At 36.3% G+C, this 17,858-nt stretch overlaps 2 protein-coding genes across 2 annotated transcripts in view; one reads left to right on the top strand and one right to left on the bottom strand.

Moving 5' to 3' along the window:
- LOC138314358 (leucine-rich repeat-containing protein 15-like) overlaps positions 1 to 5,149 on the bottom strand; it is a 10,652-nt gene extending 5,503 nt beyond the window's left edge. Inside the window, exon 1 of the mRNA XM_069254661.1 lies at positions 4,992 to 5,149. The gene's annotated coding sequence lies outside the window, so the exon portion shown is untranslated. The remainder of the gene's footprint in view (positions 1 to 4,991) is intronic.
- Positions 1 to 17,858, top strand: part of LOC138314347 (arf-GAP with coiled-coil, ANK repeat and PH domain-containing protein 2-like) — a 97,966-nt gene that overhangs the window by 56,881 nt on the left and 23,227 nt on the right. The window contains 3 exon segments of the mRNA XM_069254653.1: positions 16,014 to 16,117; positions 16,304 to 16,459; positions 16,791 to 16,902. Coding sequence (XP_069110754.1) covers positions 16,014 to 16,117; positions 16,304 to 16,459; positions 16,791 to 16,902 — 372 coding nt within the window.

The raw sequence follows: 17,858 nt of genomic DNA, 5'->3' as shown, positions 1-17,858 counted from the left end.
TAACTCCCCTACCTAATAGCTTACTGGACTACTAGCATCAATTAGTCCTTAGTGTATGTGTATGTGCTGTGAGGTCCATGTAAACAGTCATCTAGATAAAAACAACACATTCTAATGATAATGATCTTCTGTTCCCCCAAGTTTCTGGGGCCTGTTGTGGTTGTTCATTGTTTACTGCTGCTGTCTCAGGTTTTATGTCTCCATGATAAAATGTATCTTCAGATTCAATACGCTGGTTACTCTTCTTTGGATGTAGAGATATTTTTTGAAGTTATATTTTTAAAAAGTAATTAATTGGTCTAGTCCTAAGTTGTGCTGAAAAGGCACATTTTTTTTAAATACATTGCTTAAAATCGCAATAGTTTGATATTTAGTTCAGTAATAATGTTTCTAAAATACATGATATGCTAAGTTTGTGGTCATAGTATTAATGTTTCTAAATACATTTACATGTTAAGGTTACAGCCATTCTCTGCCTTCAGTATCAATATCAATTTGTTTTACATAAAATGATGATGGTAGTTTTAACAAAAGTGGTGATTTAATTTGTCTGTTGGTATTAACAAAAATGTTGGTTTTAAGAAAAGTGGTGATTTGATTTGTCTGGGATAAATCTGTGTGACATTAAGTTTTAGGTGTTGAGTTTGACATGATAATGTTAGTTTAATTTGGCTGCATTCTTGGTATGACACACTGGCTGCCTAGAGCCAGAGCATGTCAGTGTCCTGTGATCAAAGGCAAGTGTTTTACACCGCCTGTGGGACTAAAGGAACACCCATAGGACCTGGTGGACACTGTAAACTCGGGGTCACAAGGATCTTCACTTTCATGTGTGTTGTTGTATCCAAACAAAAATATACATAAGGTCAGCTATTATGAATATTTCATGTGGTGACCTGTTGTCCTGCTTGGGGCCTTACTGTAATTATGTAGCAAGTTCGTGATAAAGCTCAGTTTGCAGAAAATTTTCACAAAATGTGTTTTCAGTTTTAGAGATTACTTTCTGTCTTGTGTAACTTTTTTAAGTGGGAATGTTTTCAACATTTATGATTATAGAGTTGGAAAAAAAATCAAGTTCAAAATGAAGTCATAAACTTTGCAATTGTAATGGCCGCCATTTTGGAATGGGGTGATTCTAATAGAGGAGTCGGATTGGTATAAAATTTCAGGAGTTCACTAAAACAAATTTTTATTACAGGGGACTTATTTCTCCAGAATATTGATGTAAATTTTAGAAACAAATATTTTGATTTTTTTTATTACATAAATCAAAATAAAATAAATCTAGTATGTATCACAAAAGAAAAGTAAAAAAAAAAAGAAGATAAATAGATAAATAGACAAAATGTATATATTTAAAAATGGTGATAAATAGCTTTGAAATAAAAGTATACAATATTTTTATTGGCATTTTTCTTCTTCTAAATGTAATACTTTAAAAAAATACAAAATGAGCCACCAAAGCCTATGGTAATAATCAAACTTAAAACATGATTTGTTAACAAAAGATGATTTTGTAATTAATTTGCATATTATTGATGTTTATATATCTTTATATATGTTTATGACATGCTGCGAAAAATGGCGCCTGCAATGGTTCCGCTTTTGAGTCAAAAATCTACCTGTTTTTGGTCACCAAAGGTTAACATGTCTGTGTTAACCATATGCCAGTTGCTGTCCTGTCACATTCTATTAATTATCTTGTCTTGTCTGATTTAGCTTCATATGGTGGCTTTGCATTTATGGCTTACAGATAATGTTTGAATACCAACCAAGTCTGTGAGTTCATAGTGGAAGCTGAGTAATTATTAGATTGTGATTAGAAAAAGGGAATTATGATACATATGATATGGGACAAAGAAGTAATTTGAACCGTGCGTACAAAAAATTGTCAAATTTTCAAGGCGATCTGCCCCTTTATCAAGACACACAAAACGAACACGATTACATAATATGACACGAACAGTAAAACGGGACAATGAAAGAAGACAAATATTTAAGAGCACAATGGAGCGCAATTAACCCTTCGGCAAGTGGATCTACCAAAAAGGAGCCATGCTGTTCGGCAGAACGCTACAATATGAGCGGTGGTTGGAGAGCGTGCCGCATGTGACGTCAAATACGTGGCGAAATTTAAATATGTAGTGCTCATTTGTGTAGGATGCAAATTTAGTTGCCTATCTCCTTGGTATGTGTGTGCAAAGGAGCAAAGTCCTAAATTTAGTCCCCTTTTGCCAGGTAGAACATTTAAATGACAAAATAGCGTAGAAAAGAACGGGAAATGCTGGAAGTAGGTATTAGCAATTGAAAAGCGAGTGATCAATTGATTTCAATTTGCAATATATATATATATATATAACGTTTGTTAATGCCCCTGGGATTGCGGGTCTGTATATAGGTAATCCAGAATCTCTCTCTTGATCAACGCTTGGTTTGTGTCCATGTACTCTCTCCTTCCCTGTCAGACATGAGAACAGTGCTCAATTGCAATCACCTGCATGTCTTTCCAACTATGGCTGGGTAAGTTGAAATGTCTGGCAAAGGCATAGTCATGTTTGTTCTGTTTGATAGACCAGCGGTGAAGTTGATTCTTACGTTGAGTGAACCGCCGGTTTCCCCAACGTATTGCATGGTTCATTTCCTACACGAGAGGAGGTAGATGACATTGCTGGATTTGCACGTCAGGTTCTGTCGGATATTGTATGCTCTGTTGTTGATAGCACATTCAAATGTGTCTGTGGATGCTGTGTATGGACACATCATGCACCGTTTATTGTTGCATGTCTGGAATGAACCCGTTTGTGCAGCAGGATACATATGATACATATGTTTTAGTTAAGTTGAACATATTGTCTGAATTCCATTGCTATATTATAACCCTTGTATAGAAAAATTACCAAATATGACTGTAAGCAAATAAGTGGCAGCTTTATCAGAGGTACATTGGAATGTGTTGAGTACTTTGTATAACACTGTGTACAACTTGAAATAACTCTGCTTATTCATGCTTTCATTAAGAAATCATTACAGAAAATACTTCATTATCTCCCCTTATAAATATTAAGGCTTCATCAGATATTACAACAAAGCTACATCAGAAAGTATTTCAAAAATACTGATTATTTCCCCTTGTAAAACAATGTGTACAAATTAACTATGATTGTTAGATGTATGTCAGAAAGTATTTCAAAAATACTGATTATTTCCCCTTGTAAAACAATGTGTACAAATAAACTCTGATTGTAAGATGTACGTCAGAAAGCATTACAAAAATACTAATAATTCCCCTTGTAAAATATTGTGTACAAATTAACTCTGTTAGATGTACGTCAGAAAGCATTACAAAAATACTAATTATATCCCCTTGTAAAACAATGTGTACAAATTAACTCTGATTGTTAGATGTCATCAGTAAGATTACTTAGTTATCTGCCCTTGTATATAACTTGGTTTTTTAGTCTGGTTTATTGGTGAATCACTGCTTACTTCAGATCAGTCAGACATATCTGTTAATGTAAGGGTGCTATCCAGCGCAGTTAAAATTGGGCATAGCTGGAAACTTAAGAATGTTAACTTCCAACATGTAATTTAAAATGTAGGGTAACAGTTCAATCACTAACATTTCACATGTGTTTTGATTGGGTAGGATAGAAAAGCTTGTGGTTGTTAGTTTCCTATGTACATATTCAAATGATATAGAGAGGATCCTGAATTCTTCAGTCTCAATACAGAATTCCCTTAGTCTCTGACATCCAGAAGTCTCAACTCTTATGTCTTATGTTATCTTACATTCTATTTTAATGAGGGATATATAAAGGTTACACAACTCGTGGTTGTTGGATATGGAATTTATTCCACACGAGTGAGTTATTTTTTAAAAGTCAGCAAGTGTCTTTTGTAACTTATAAAAAATAACTTACGAGTGTGGAATAAATTCAATATCAACAACCATGAGTCATGTGACCTGTTTCTACCACAATTATATCAGCTTTTAGCTGATAGAAGCACGACGAGGATAAGATAACATTTTATTCAAATGTCATATCTTTAGCCCACCATCATCAGATAGTGGGCTTTTCAAATTGCTTTTTGTCCATGGTCCGTCGTCCGTCCTTCCGTCCGTCATTCCAACTGTCCATCCATCTGTTCCTTAACAATTCTTGTTATTGCTATTCGCGGAAAGCACCGAAGGGATTGTTCTCAAATGTCATATGTTGGTTCCTCTGGGGCCCTAGTTGTACATATTGCATTTTAGTACTGATCGGTCAACAAGATGGCCACCAGACAGCCATCTTGGATTTTGGTAATTTAAGTTTGTTATGGCTATTTCTCAGAAAGTACCAAAGGGATCGTTCTCAATTTTCATATCTAGGTTCCCCTAGGACCTTAGTTATGCATATTGCATTTTGGGACTGATCAGTCAACAAAAAGGCCGTCATGCCTCCATCTTGGATTTTGATAATTGAACTATGTAACCGCTATTTCTCAGAAAGTACTGAAGTGATCTGTCTCAAATTTTATATGTAGGTTCCCCTTTGACCTTAGTTGTGCATATTGCATTTTAGGATTGATCAGTTAAAAAGATGGCCATCAAGTATCTATCATGTATTTTATAATTGGAGTTTGTTGTATGTCTCAGAAAGTACCGAAAGGATCTCAAATTTCATATGTATACATGTAGTAAAAAGTTTGAAAAGCAGAGAAAAAATCCCTCTTTCCAATGTCAGACATAGATCATTCTTTGTTGGGCGCCAAGATCCCTCTGGGATCTCTTGTTTGTATCACAAAAGTAATAAACTATTGCCTAAATGGTTTCACAAATTACCAATAGATACTGAAATGGAATGTTATTGTTCATTAAGTATGAAGATCGATTACATATTTAATAAACAGTTTTACATAATCAATTTAATTGTAATTTTATGAAAATGAAAACTATTATTTTTTAGCAAAAAATAGAAGAACAAAATACAAACATAATAAAAACTTACATTTTCCGTAAATCTCTCAAAATTCCAGACAGAAATATGGATTTGAAAACAATAATCTTCTAGTCCAGTGCACAACCCATCCTATAGTGATCAGGATCGGGAGTACATGTAGTATACTCACTGTGTGGGAGAGTGTATACAGGGTAGGAGGGAGTACATGTAGTATACTCACTGTGTGGGAGAGTGTATACAGGGGAGGAGGGAGTACATGTAGTATACTCACTGTGTGGGAGAGTGTATACAGGGGAGGAGGGAGTACATGTAGTATACTCACTGTGTGGGAGAGTGTATGTCTGATAGGGGAGGAGGGAGTACATGTAGTATACTCACTGTGTGGGAGAGTGTATACAGGGGAGGAGGGAGTACATGTAGTATACTCACTGTGTGGGAGAGTGTATGTCTGATAGGGGAGGAGGGAGTACATGTAGTATACTCACTGTGTGGGAGAGTGTATACAGGGGAGGAGGGAGTACATGTAGTATACTCACTGTGTGGGAGAGTGTACCTATGACAGGGGAGGAGGGAGTACATGTAGTATACTCACTGTGTGGGAGAGTGTATACAGGGGAGGAGGGAGTACTTGTAGTATACTCACTGTGTGGGAGAGTGTATACAGGGGAGGAGGGAGTACATGTAGTATACTCACTGTGTGGGAGAGTGTATGTCTGACAGGGGAGGAGGGAGTACATGTAGTATACTCACTGTGTGGGAGAGTGTATACAGGGGAGGAGGGAGTACATGTAGTATACTCACTGTGTGGGAGAGTGTATACAGGGGAGGAGGGAGTACATGTAGTATACTCACTGTGTGGGAGAGTGTATACAGGGGAGGAGGGAGTACATGTAGTATACTCACTGTGTGGGAGAGTGTATGTCTGACAGGGGAGGAGGGAGTACATGTAGTATACTCACTGTGTGGGAGAGTGTATACAGGGGAGGAGGGAGTACATGTAGTATACTCACTGTATGGGAGAGTGTGGAGAGTGTATGTCTGATAGGGGAGGAGGGAGTACATGTAGTATACTCACTGTGTGGGAGAGTGTATACAGGGGAGGAGGGAGTACATGTAGTATACTCACTGTGTGGGAGAGTGTACGTATGACAGGGGAGGAGGGAGTACATGTAGTATACTCACTGTGTGGGAGAGTGTATACAGGGGAGGAGGGAGTACTTGTAGTATACTCACTGTGTGGGAGAGTGTATACAGGGGAGGAGGGAGTACATGTAGTATACTCACTGTGTGGGAGAGTGTATGTCTGACAGGGGAGGAGGGAGTACATGTAGTATACTCACTGTGTGGGAGAGTGTACGTATGACAGGGGAAGTGGGAGTATATGTAGTATACTCACTGTGTGGGAGAGTGTATACAGGGGAGGTGGGAGTACATGTAGTATACTCACTGTATGGGAGAGTGTATACAGGGGAGGAGGGAGTACATGTAGTATACTCACTGTGTGGGAGAGTGTATACAGGGGAGGAGGGAGTACATGTAGTATACTCACTGTGTGGGAGAGTGTATACAGGGGAGGAGGGAGTACATGTAGTATACTCACTGTGTGGGAGAGTGTATACAGGGGAGGAGGGAGTACATGTAGTATACTCACTGTGTGGGAGAGTGTATACAGGGGAGGAGGGAGTACATGTAGTATACTCACTGTGTGGGAGAGTGTACGTCTGAAAGGGGACGAGGGAATACATGTAGTATACTCACTGTGTGGGAGAGTGTACATTTGACTGGGGGAGGAGGGAGTATATGTAGTATATTCACTGTGTGGGAGAGTGTATGTCTGACAGGGGAGGAGGGAGCACATGTAGTATACTCACTGTGTGGGAGAGTGTATGTCTGACAGGGGAGGTGGGAGTACATGTAGTATACTCACTGTGTGGGAGAGTGTACATTTGACTGGGGGAGGAGGGAGTACATGTAGTATACTCACTGTGTGGGAGAGTGTATGTCTGACAGGGGAGGAGGGAATACTTGTAGTATACTCACTGTGTGGGAGAGTGTATGTCTGACAGGGGAGGAGGGAGTACATGTAGTATACTCACTGTGTGGGAGAGTGAATGTCTGACGGGGGAGGAGGAAGCACATGTAGTATACTCACTATGTGGGAGCTAGAGTGTATGTCTGACAGGGGAGGAGGGAGTACATGTAGTATACTCACTGTGTGGGAGAGTGTACGTCTGATAGGGGTGGAGGGAGTACATTTAGTATACTCTTTGTGTGATCTGATTTCAACCAAATTTGATATATTGCTTTATATCAATGAGATCTCGGATGAGTATGATTATGGTCCAAATTCCTCATTATTTGGAAGAGTTACGGGACTTAAAAATTGTCAAAATAGATAAATCCATGGTTTAAGCAGTATCATACGGCATTATAAATATCTTAAGACACGTATGGGATCTCTTGTTTCCTATTCAAATGGTGCAAAGGTTACATTGTTAGATAATGATACATTAATGAAATGAATAATGCTTGTAAACTAAAAATTGTATTGACAGTGTACACTTAAATACTTTGTAGTAGGGAAGTTGGATGTTTGAGGCCTGTGATGTAATGGAATTTATAGTGTGTCAAGGAGCAATGTGCTGTCACATATTTACTGAGACAGTCATTGAAATTGGTGGGTGGGTGTATCTTATCATCATCTTCAAACGTCATAGGTCATGGTTAGAGGTGCAGTGGTGATGGAAGTATCTCGTGTTTGTTCATTTCATTATAATTTACTAGCAGTCATTTTCTTATAAAAAATATACAAGGTGCATACAATCTGAAATTATACAGTTGATACTGGTCCTAATAAAGGTGATGATGTGATACAATCCTAAATTATACAGTTTATACTGGCATTAATAAGGGGATATTGTGATACAATCCTAAATTATACAGTTGATACTGGTCCTAATAAAGGGGATATTGTGATACAATCCTAAATTATACAGTTGATACTGGTCCTGATAAAGGGGATATTGTGATACAATCCTAAATTATACAGTTGGCACTGGCCCTAATAATGGGGATATTGTGATACAATCCTAAATTATACAGTTGATACTGGTCCTAGTAAAGGGATATTGTGATACAATCCTAAATTATATAGTTGATACTGGTCCTGATAAAGGGGATATTGTGATACAATCCTAAATTATACAGTTGATACTGGCCCTAATAAAGGGGATATTGTGATACAATCCTAAATTATACAGTTGACACTGGTCCTAATAAAGGGGATATTGTGATACAATCCTAAATTATACAGTTGATACTGGCCCTAATAAAGGGGATATTGTGATACAATCCTAAATGATACAGTTGATACTGGTCCTGATAAAGGGGATATTGTGATACAATCCTAAATTATACAGTTGACACTGGTCCTAATAAATGGGATATTGTGATACAATCCTAAATTATACAGTTGATACTGGTCCTAATAAAGGGGATATTGTGATACAATCCTAAATTATACAGTTGACACTGGTCCTAATAAAGGGGATATTGTGATACAATCCTAAATTATACAGTTGATACTGTTGATACTGGTCCTAATAAAGGGGATATTGTGATACAATCCTAAATTATACAGTTGATACTGGTCCTGATAAAGGGGATATTGTGATACAATCCTAAATTATACAGTTGATACTGGTCCTAATAAAGGGGATATTGTGATACAAACCTAAATTATACAGTTGATACTGGTCCTGATAAAGGGGATATTGTGATACAATCCTAAATTATACAGTTGATACTGGTCCTGATAAAGGGGATATTGTGATACAATCCTAAATTATACAGTTGATACTGGTCCTGATAAAGGGGATATTGTGATACAATCCTAAATGATACAGTTGATACTGGTCCTGATAAAGGGGATATTGTGATACAATCCTATATTATACAATTGACACTGGTCCTAATAAAGGGGATATTGTGATACAATCTTAAATTATACAGTTGATACTGGTCCTAGTAAAGGGATATTGTGATACAATCCTAAATTATACAGTTTATACTGGCATTAATAAGGGGATATTGTGATACAATCCTAAATTATACAGTTGATACTGGTCCTAATAAAGGGGATATTGTGATACAATCCTAAATTATACAGTTGATACTGGTCCTGATAAAGGGGATATTGTGATACAATCCTAAATTATACAGTTGATACTGGTCCTAATAAAGGGGATATTGTGATACAATCCTAAATTATACAGTTGACACTGGTCCTGATAAAGGGGATATTATGATTCAATCCTTAATTATACAGTTGATACTGGTCCTGATAAAGGGGATATTGTGATACAATCCTAAATAGGACATCAATTAGGCTTTAGGTTCTCTTTGATTATATTGTGATGATAGATCAATACTAAGCATTATTTCTAAGGTTAGTCTGAAATTTGATCAATATGAATGATGGCCCCTTGGCCTCTTGTTAGGAAAAAAGAGGTGTGATTTGGCTGTCTAAGCCAGAACAAATCTCTTGACTTTAAGACCACTAACCATTAATTAATGTGTGTGGATCATGTAGATAAAGCTACACACTACTAAAGTAGAAAAGGCTGTGGGCTTTAGAAGGATGGAAGGCTATTATCAACGTTTCTCTGTTAACTGGCATTAGCTTGTACAATGTGTTCTCCATAAAAATATGTTTTGAAACTTTGTATTTGTAGTCTTGAGTTTATTTTCATGAGAAAAAATGTTTTTGGTTTATATGCCCATCTATTGAAAGGTATTGTGTTAGTAGCCTTGCCAGTGTCCCATCTCAGTTTTCATGTGGAGGCGGGACATGGTTTATTACAGAAATTAATTTCAGTCACTTTCAATGAATGCAAAAATACTAGTCATCATTAAACTAGATCCGGTTTTGTTGTTGAATTCAATGAAATTAGGTCACTGAATGATACATTCTTTCCCTACCTAGAAGGTGTGACAACGAAATCACAACCCGAGTTGTAATTAAAGAATGTCTAACCTGAGGCTTGCCGAGGTTTAGACATTCAGGAATCGCTCCGAGGGTTGCGATTTCTTTGTCATACCCTTATGGGTAGGGAATGATTCTTTTTTTCCCATATACAAAAGAAAAAGTAGAGATATTATCCTAGAAAGAAGCATTTTCACAGCGACATGAACATGATTTCGTTGTCTGCATGTCAATATTGATGACGTCGTTGACAATGCAAGCCACGGACATACCGCATGAAGTCATGACGTCACGTAATTGTCTTCAGGTTCAAAAGGTTAGCACACACAATCTGTCATACCCTAGGGATTGACCGAGAAATCTCCCACAGCTAATACCAGTGACAAATCAGTAAATGGTGAGATAACAAATGATCATAACTGATTGAGAAGGATGTCATTTCTGATGAAGATTTTTTTGTCATCTGACCCAAAGGGTCTGGATGACATATAGTCGTCATGTTTCGTCCGTCGTCGTCCACTGTTGCCTGAAAGTTGCATGAAATGATCCTGACATGGTCCCAACAAAGTGTTGTTATTTTTCAAGTTGATCCGAAATCCAAGATGGCTGCCACAGGCGCCATCTTGAAAACACATTTTGAACTTCCAAATGGCACCAGTAGAACTTGAGCAGAAGTTCAAAAAAGTACTGTGATAGAACAGGTGTCTGTATATATGATCATGTCTGATAGAGGATATATACAATGGTAGCTAAGTACAGTGGTAGAACAAGTGTCTGTATATATAATCATATCTGATAGAGGATATATACATAGGTAGCAGAGTACAGTGATAGAACAGGTGTCTGTATATATAATCATGTCTGATATATATACAATAGCAGAGTACGTGATAGAACTGGTGTCTGTATATATAATCATGTCTGATAGAGGATATATACAATGGTAGCAGAGTACAGTGATAGAACAGGTGTCTGTATATATAATCATATCTGATAGAGGATATATACAAGGTAGCAGAGTACTGTGGTGTCTGTATATATAATCATGTCTGATAGAGGATATATACAACTATGGTAGCAGAGTACAGTGATAGAACTGGTGTCTGTATATATAATCATGTCTGATAGAGGATATATACAATGGTAGCAGAGTACAGTGATAGAACTGGTGTCTGTATATATAATCATGTCTGATAGAGGATATATACAATGGTAGCAGAGTACAGTGATAGAACAGGTGTCTGTATATATAATCATATCTGATAGAGGATATATACAATGGTAGCAGAGTACAGTGATAGAACAGGTGTCTGTATATATGATCATGTCTGATAGAGGATATATACAATGGTAGCAGAGTACAGTGATAGAACAAGTGTCTGTATATATAATCATATCTGATAGAGGATATATACAATGGTAGCAGAGTACAGTGGTAGAACAGGTGTCTGTATATATGATCATGTCTGATAGAGGATATATACAATGGTAGCAGAGTACAGTGATAGAACTGGTGTCTGTATATATAATCATGTCTGATAGAGGATATATACAATGGTAGCAGAGTACAGTGGTAGAACAAGTGTCTGTATATATGATCATGTCTGATAGAGGATATATACAATGGTAGCAGAGTACAGTGATAGAACAGGTGTCTGTATATATGATCATGTCTGATAGAGGATATATACAATGGTAGCAGAGTACAGTGATAGAACAGGTGTCTGTATATATGATCATATCTGATAGAGGATATATACAATGGTAGCAGAGTACAGTGGTAGAACAGGTGTCTGTATATATGATCATGTCTGATAGAGGATATATACAATGGTAGCAGAGTAGAGTGATAGAACAGGTGTCTGTATATATAATCATATCTGATAGAGGATATATACAATGGTAGCAGAGTACTGTGATAGAACAGGTGTCTGTATATATGATCATATCTGATAGAGGATATATACAATGGTAGCAGAGTACAGTGATAGAACAGGTGTCTGTATATATGATCATGTCTGATAGAGGATATACACAAAGGTAGCAGAGTACAGTGATAGAACAAGTGTCTGTATATATGATCATGTCTGATAGAGGATATATACAATGGTAGCAGAGTACAGTGATAGAACAAGTGTCTGTATATATGATCATGTTTGATAGAGGATATATACAATGGTAGCAGAGTACAGTGATAGAACAAGTGTCTGTATATATGATCATGTCTGATAGAGGATATATACAAAGGTAGCAGAGTACAGTGATAGAACAGGTGTCTGTATATATAATCATATCTGATAGAGGATATATACAATGGTAGCAGAGTACTGTGATAGAACAAGTGTCTGTATATATGATCATATCTGATAGAGGATATATACAATGGTAGCAGAGTACAGTGATAGAACAGGTGTCTGTATATATGATCATATCTGATAGAGGATATATACAATGGTAGCAGAGTACAGTGATAGAACAAGTGTCTGTATATATGATCATGTCTGATAGAGGATATATACAATGGTAGCAGAGTACAGTGATAGAACAGGTGTCTGTATATATGATCATGTCTGATAGAGGATATATACAATGGTAGCAGAGTACAGTGATAGAACAGGTGTCTGTATATATAATCATGTCTGATAGAGGATATATACAATGATAGCCGAGTACAGTGGTAGAACAAGTGTCTGTATATATAATCATATCTGATAGAGGATATATACAATGGTAGCAGAGTACAGTGATAGAACAGGTGTCTGTATATATGATCATGTCTGATAGAGGATATATACAATGGTAGCAGAGTACTGTGATAGAACTGGTGTCTGTATATATAATCATGTCTGATAGAGGATATATACAATGGTAGCAGAGTACAGTGATAGAACAGGTGTCTGTATATATAATCATATCTGATAGAGGATATATACAATGATAGCCGAGTACAGTGGTAGAACAAGTGTCTGTATATATAATCATATCTGATAGAGGATATATACAAAGGTAGCAGAGTACAGTGATAGAACAGGTGTCTATATATATATGATCATGTCTGATAGAGGATATATACAATGGTAGCAGAGTACAGTGATAGAACAGGTGTCTGTATATATAATCATGTCTGATAAAGGATATATACAATGGTAGCAGAGTACAGTGATAGAATAGGTGTCTGTATATATAATCATGTCTGATAGAGGATATACACAAAGGTAGCAGAGTACAGTGATAGAACAAGTGTCTGTATATATGATCATGTCTGATAGAGGATATATACAATGGTAGCAGAGTACTGTGATAGAACTGGTGTCTGTATATATAATCATGTCTGATAGAGGATATATACAATGGTAGCAGAGTACAGTGATAGAACAGGTGTCTGTATATATAATCATGTCTGATAGAGGATATATACAATGATAGCCGAGTACAGTGGTAGAACAAGTGTCTGTATATATAATCATATCTGATAGAGGATATATACAAAGGTAGCAGAGTACAGTGATAGAACAGGTGTCTGTATATATGATCATGTCTGATAGAGGATATATACAATGGTAGCAGAGTACAGTGATAGAGTAGGTGTCTGTATATATAATCATATCTGATAGAGGATATATACAATGATAGCCGAGTACAGTGGTAGAACAAGTGTCTGTATATATAATCATATCTGATAGAGGATATATACAAAGGTAGCAGAGTACAGTGATAGAACAGGTGTCTGTATATATGATCATGTCTGATAGAGGATATATACAATGGTAGCAGAGTACAGTGATAGAACAGGTGTCTGTATATATGATCATGTCTGATAGAGGATATATACAAAGATATCAGAGTGCAGTGATAGAACAGGTGTCTGTATATATAATCATATCTGATAGAGGATATATACAAAGGTAGCAGAGTGCAGTGATAGAACAGGTGTCTGTATATATGATCATGTCTGATAGAGGATATATACAATGGTAGCAGAGTACAGTGATAGAACAGGTGTCTGTATATATAATCATGTCTGATAGAGGATATATACAAAGGTAGCAGAGTACAGTGATAGAACAGGTGTCTGTATATATGATCATGTCTGATAGAGGATATATACAATGGTAGCAGAGTACAGTGATAGAACAGGTGTCTGTATATATAATCATGTCTGATAGAGGATATATACAATGGTAGCAGAGTACAGTGATAGAACAGGTGTCTGTATATATAATCATGTCTGATAGAGGATATATACAATGGTAGCAGAGTACAGTGATAGAACTGGTGTCTGTATATATATAATCATGTCTGATAGAGGATATATACAATGGTAGCAGAGTACAGTGATAGAACTGGTGTCTGTATATATAATCATGTCTGATAGAGGATATATACAATGGTCGCAGAGTACTGTGATAGAACTGGTGTCTGTATATATAATCATGTCTGATAGAGGATTTATACAATGGTAGCAGAGTACAGTGATAGAACAAGTGTCTGTATATATGATCATGTCTGATAGAGGATATATACAATGGTAGCAGAGTACAGTGATAGAACAAGTGTCTGTATATATGATCATGTCTGATAGAGGATATATACAATGGTAGCAGAGTACAGTGATAGAACTGGTGTCTGTATATATAATCATGTCTGATAGAGGATATATACAAAGGTAGCAGAGTACAGTGATAGAACAGGTGTCTGTATATATGATCATGTCTGATAGAGGATATATACAATGGTAGCAGGGTACAGTGATAGAACAAGTGTCTGTATATATAATCATATCTGATAGAGGATATATATACAAAGGTAGCAGAGTACAGTGATAGAACAGGTGTCTGTATATATGATCATGTCTGATAGAGGATATATACAATGGTAGCAGAGTACAGTGATAGAACAGGTGTCTGTATATATAATCATGTCTGATAGAGGATATATACAATGGTCGCAGAGTACTGTGATAGAACTGGTGTCTGTATATATAATCATGTCTGATAAAGGATATATACAATGGTCGCAGAGTACAGTGATAGAACTGGTGTCTGTATATATAATCATGTCTGATAGAGGATTTATACAATGGTAGCAGAGTACAGTGATAGAACAGGTGTCTGTATATATAATCATATCTGATAGAGGATATATACAATGGTAGCAGAGTACAGTGATAGAGTAGGTGTCTGTATATATAATCATATCTGATAGAGGATATATACAATGATAGCCGAGTACAGTGGTAGAACAAGTGTCTGTATATATAATCATGTCTGATAGAGGATATATACAATGGTAGCAGAGTACAGTGATAGAACAGGTGTCTGTATATATAATCATATCTGATAGAGGATATATACAATGGTAGCAGAGTACAGTGATAGAACAGGTGTCTGTATATATAATCATATCTGATAGAGGATATATACAATGGTAGCAGAGTACAGTGATAGAGTAGGTGTCTGTATATATAATCATATCTGATAGAGGATATATACAATGATAGCCGAGTACAGTGGTAGAACAAGTGTCTGTATATATAATCATGTCTGATAGAGGATATATACAATGGTAGCAGAGTACAGTGATAGAACAGGTGTCTGTATATATAATCATATCTGATAGAGGATATATACAATGGTAGCAGAGTACAGTGATAGAACAGGTGTCTGTATATATAATCATGTCTGATAGAGGATATATACAATGGTAGCAGAGTACAGTGATAGAACAGGTGTCTGTATATATAATCATATCTGATAGAGGATATATACAAAGGTAGCAGAGTGCAGTGATAGAACAGGTGTCTGTATATATGATCATGTCTGATAGAGGATATATACAATGGTAGCAGGGTACAGTGATAGAACAGGTGTCTATATATAAATGATCTAAATCATGATATAAATGGTCTGTTCAAATAAATGATCTTGAGAGTTTCAAAGGTTAAATGGACCTGTTATTTATTTTACCTATAGAATGGTTTGAGGCATCATTTACCTTTAGCATTCAATGTTACAGTAACCAAACACTAGAATCATCGTACCTGTAGCCATCACTGACTAATTTGACTCCTTGTTTTATGTTTTCAGAATGTGAATCTGTCTCAGAATGACGTAAACAATGAAGCCAGCCTTCAGCACATGGAGGGTTACCTCTTCAAAAAGACCAGCAAAGGCTTCAAAAGTTGGGTCAGGTTAGTAAAAGGAAACACAAAGTCTTCAAAACCTGAATCAGATTAAAAAAATAACTAAATACTCCAAAATGCAGGGGAAGTGGGTCTGGAGGGAAAATAGTATATCACTACAAGTCAAAAAGTAGGAAAAGAAGAAGAGGGTGAAGTTAGTAGATGTTGATGTGATGAAAACTGTTTGAATTATAGGCGATGGTTCATGATCCAGAATAACCAGCTAGTGTACCGGAAACGTTCTGGTGTTAAGGAATGCTCAGTGATGGAGGAAGATCTGAGACTGTGTACAGTCAAACCTGTGTATGAAACAGAACGACGATTTTGCTTTGATGTCTTGTCCCCATCCAGGTAAATTTTCACCATATCCTGTCATAATTTCTCACAAACTTCTGTTTACAGTCTGGGTAAATTATCACAGTCACAAGTTACAACCAAAGTAATATCTAACAAAGTCCTGTTACAGTCCCAATAAATTCTAACAATTACACAATTCCAAAAAGTCCTGTTTAAGCTTTATTGCACTAGGATGAAAGGCTTCAAAAATTGATTGAACCTGAAAATATTTTCTCAAGGAATAAATCCTGTTGATCGTATAAATTTGTTAATATTGCATGGATATGGATGACAGGATTATCGTTTATTAATTTATCAAATCAAGCAGTAAAGTATTTATTTTCAGGAGTCACATGTTACAAGCCGAGACAGACGAGGATTGTCAGATGTGGATAACAGAGATACAAACTGGCATTAGTAATGCCTTCAAATGTGCCTCAAACCAACAAACCCAAATTGTATGTATATAAATACAAGGGGAGATAATTTAGTAATGCCTTCAAATGTGCCTCAAACCAACAAACCCAAATCGTATGTATATAAATACAAGGGGAGATAATTTAGTAATGCCTTCAAATGTGCCTCAAACCAGCAAACCCAAATCGTATGTATATAAATACAAGGGGAGATAATTTAGTAATGCCTTCAAATGTGCCTCAAACCAGCAGACCCTAATCATATGTATATAAATACAAGGGGAGATAATTTAGTAATGCCTTCAAATGTGCCTCAAACCAGCAGACCCTAATCATATGTATATAAATACAAGAGGAGATAATTTAATAATGCCTTCAAATGTGCCTCAAACCAGCAGACCCAAATCATACATATAAATACAAGGGAAGAAAATAAAGTAATCCCTTCAAATGTGTCTCAAACCAGCAGACCCTAATCATATGTATATAAATACAAAGGGAGATAATTTAGTAATGCCTTCAAATGTGCCTCAAACCAGCAAACCCAAATCGTTTGTATATAAATACAAGGGGAGATAATTTAGTAATGCCTTCAAATGTACCTCAAACCAGCAAACCCAAATCGTTTGTATATAAATACAAGGGGAGATAATTTAATAATGCCTTCAAATGTGCTTCAAACCAGCAAACCAGCAGACCCAAATCGTATGTGTATAAATACAAGGGAGATAATTAAGTAATGCCTTCAAATGTGCCTGAAACCAGCAAACCCAAATCGTTTTGATATAAATACAAGGGGAGATAATTAAGAAATGCCTTCAAATGTGCTTCAAACCAGCTGAACCAAATCATACTGTGAAATGATTTATTTTCGTTGGGCTCAATATTCGTGGATTATAAAATTTTACAATTTCGTTGATGCTTAAATTCGTGGAGAAAGCCTTACACATTACTGTTAAAAATACACAGTCGACACTGTCACTGTGTGATTCCTGGAG

The sequence above is a fragment of the Argopecten irradians genome, chromosome 1, assembly GCF_041381155.1.
Source record: "Argopecten irradians isolate NY chromosome 1, Ai_NY, whole genome shotgun sequence".
NCBI classification, from domain to species: domain Eukaryota; kingdom Metazoa; phylum Mollusca; class Bivalvia; order Pectinida; family Pectinidae; genus Argopecten; species Argopecten irradians.
Note: the sequence above shows the minus strand (reverse complement) of the source record. Positions and strands in the feature narration are given on the sequence as shown.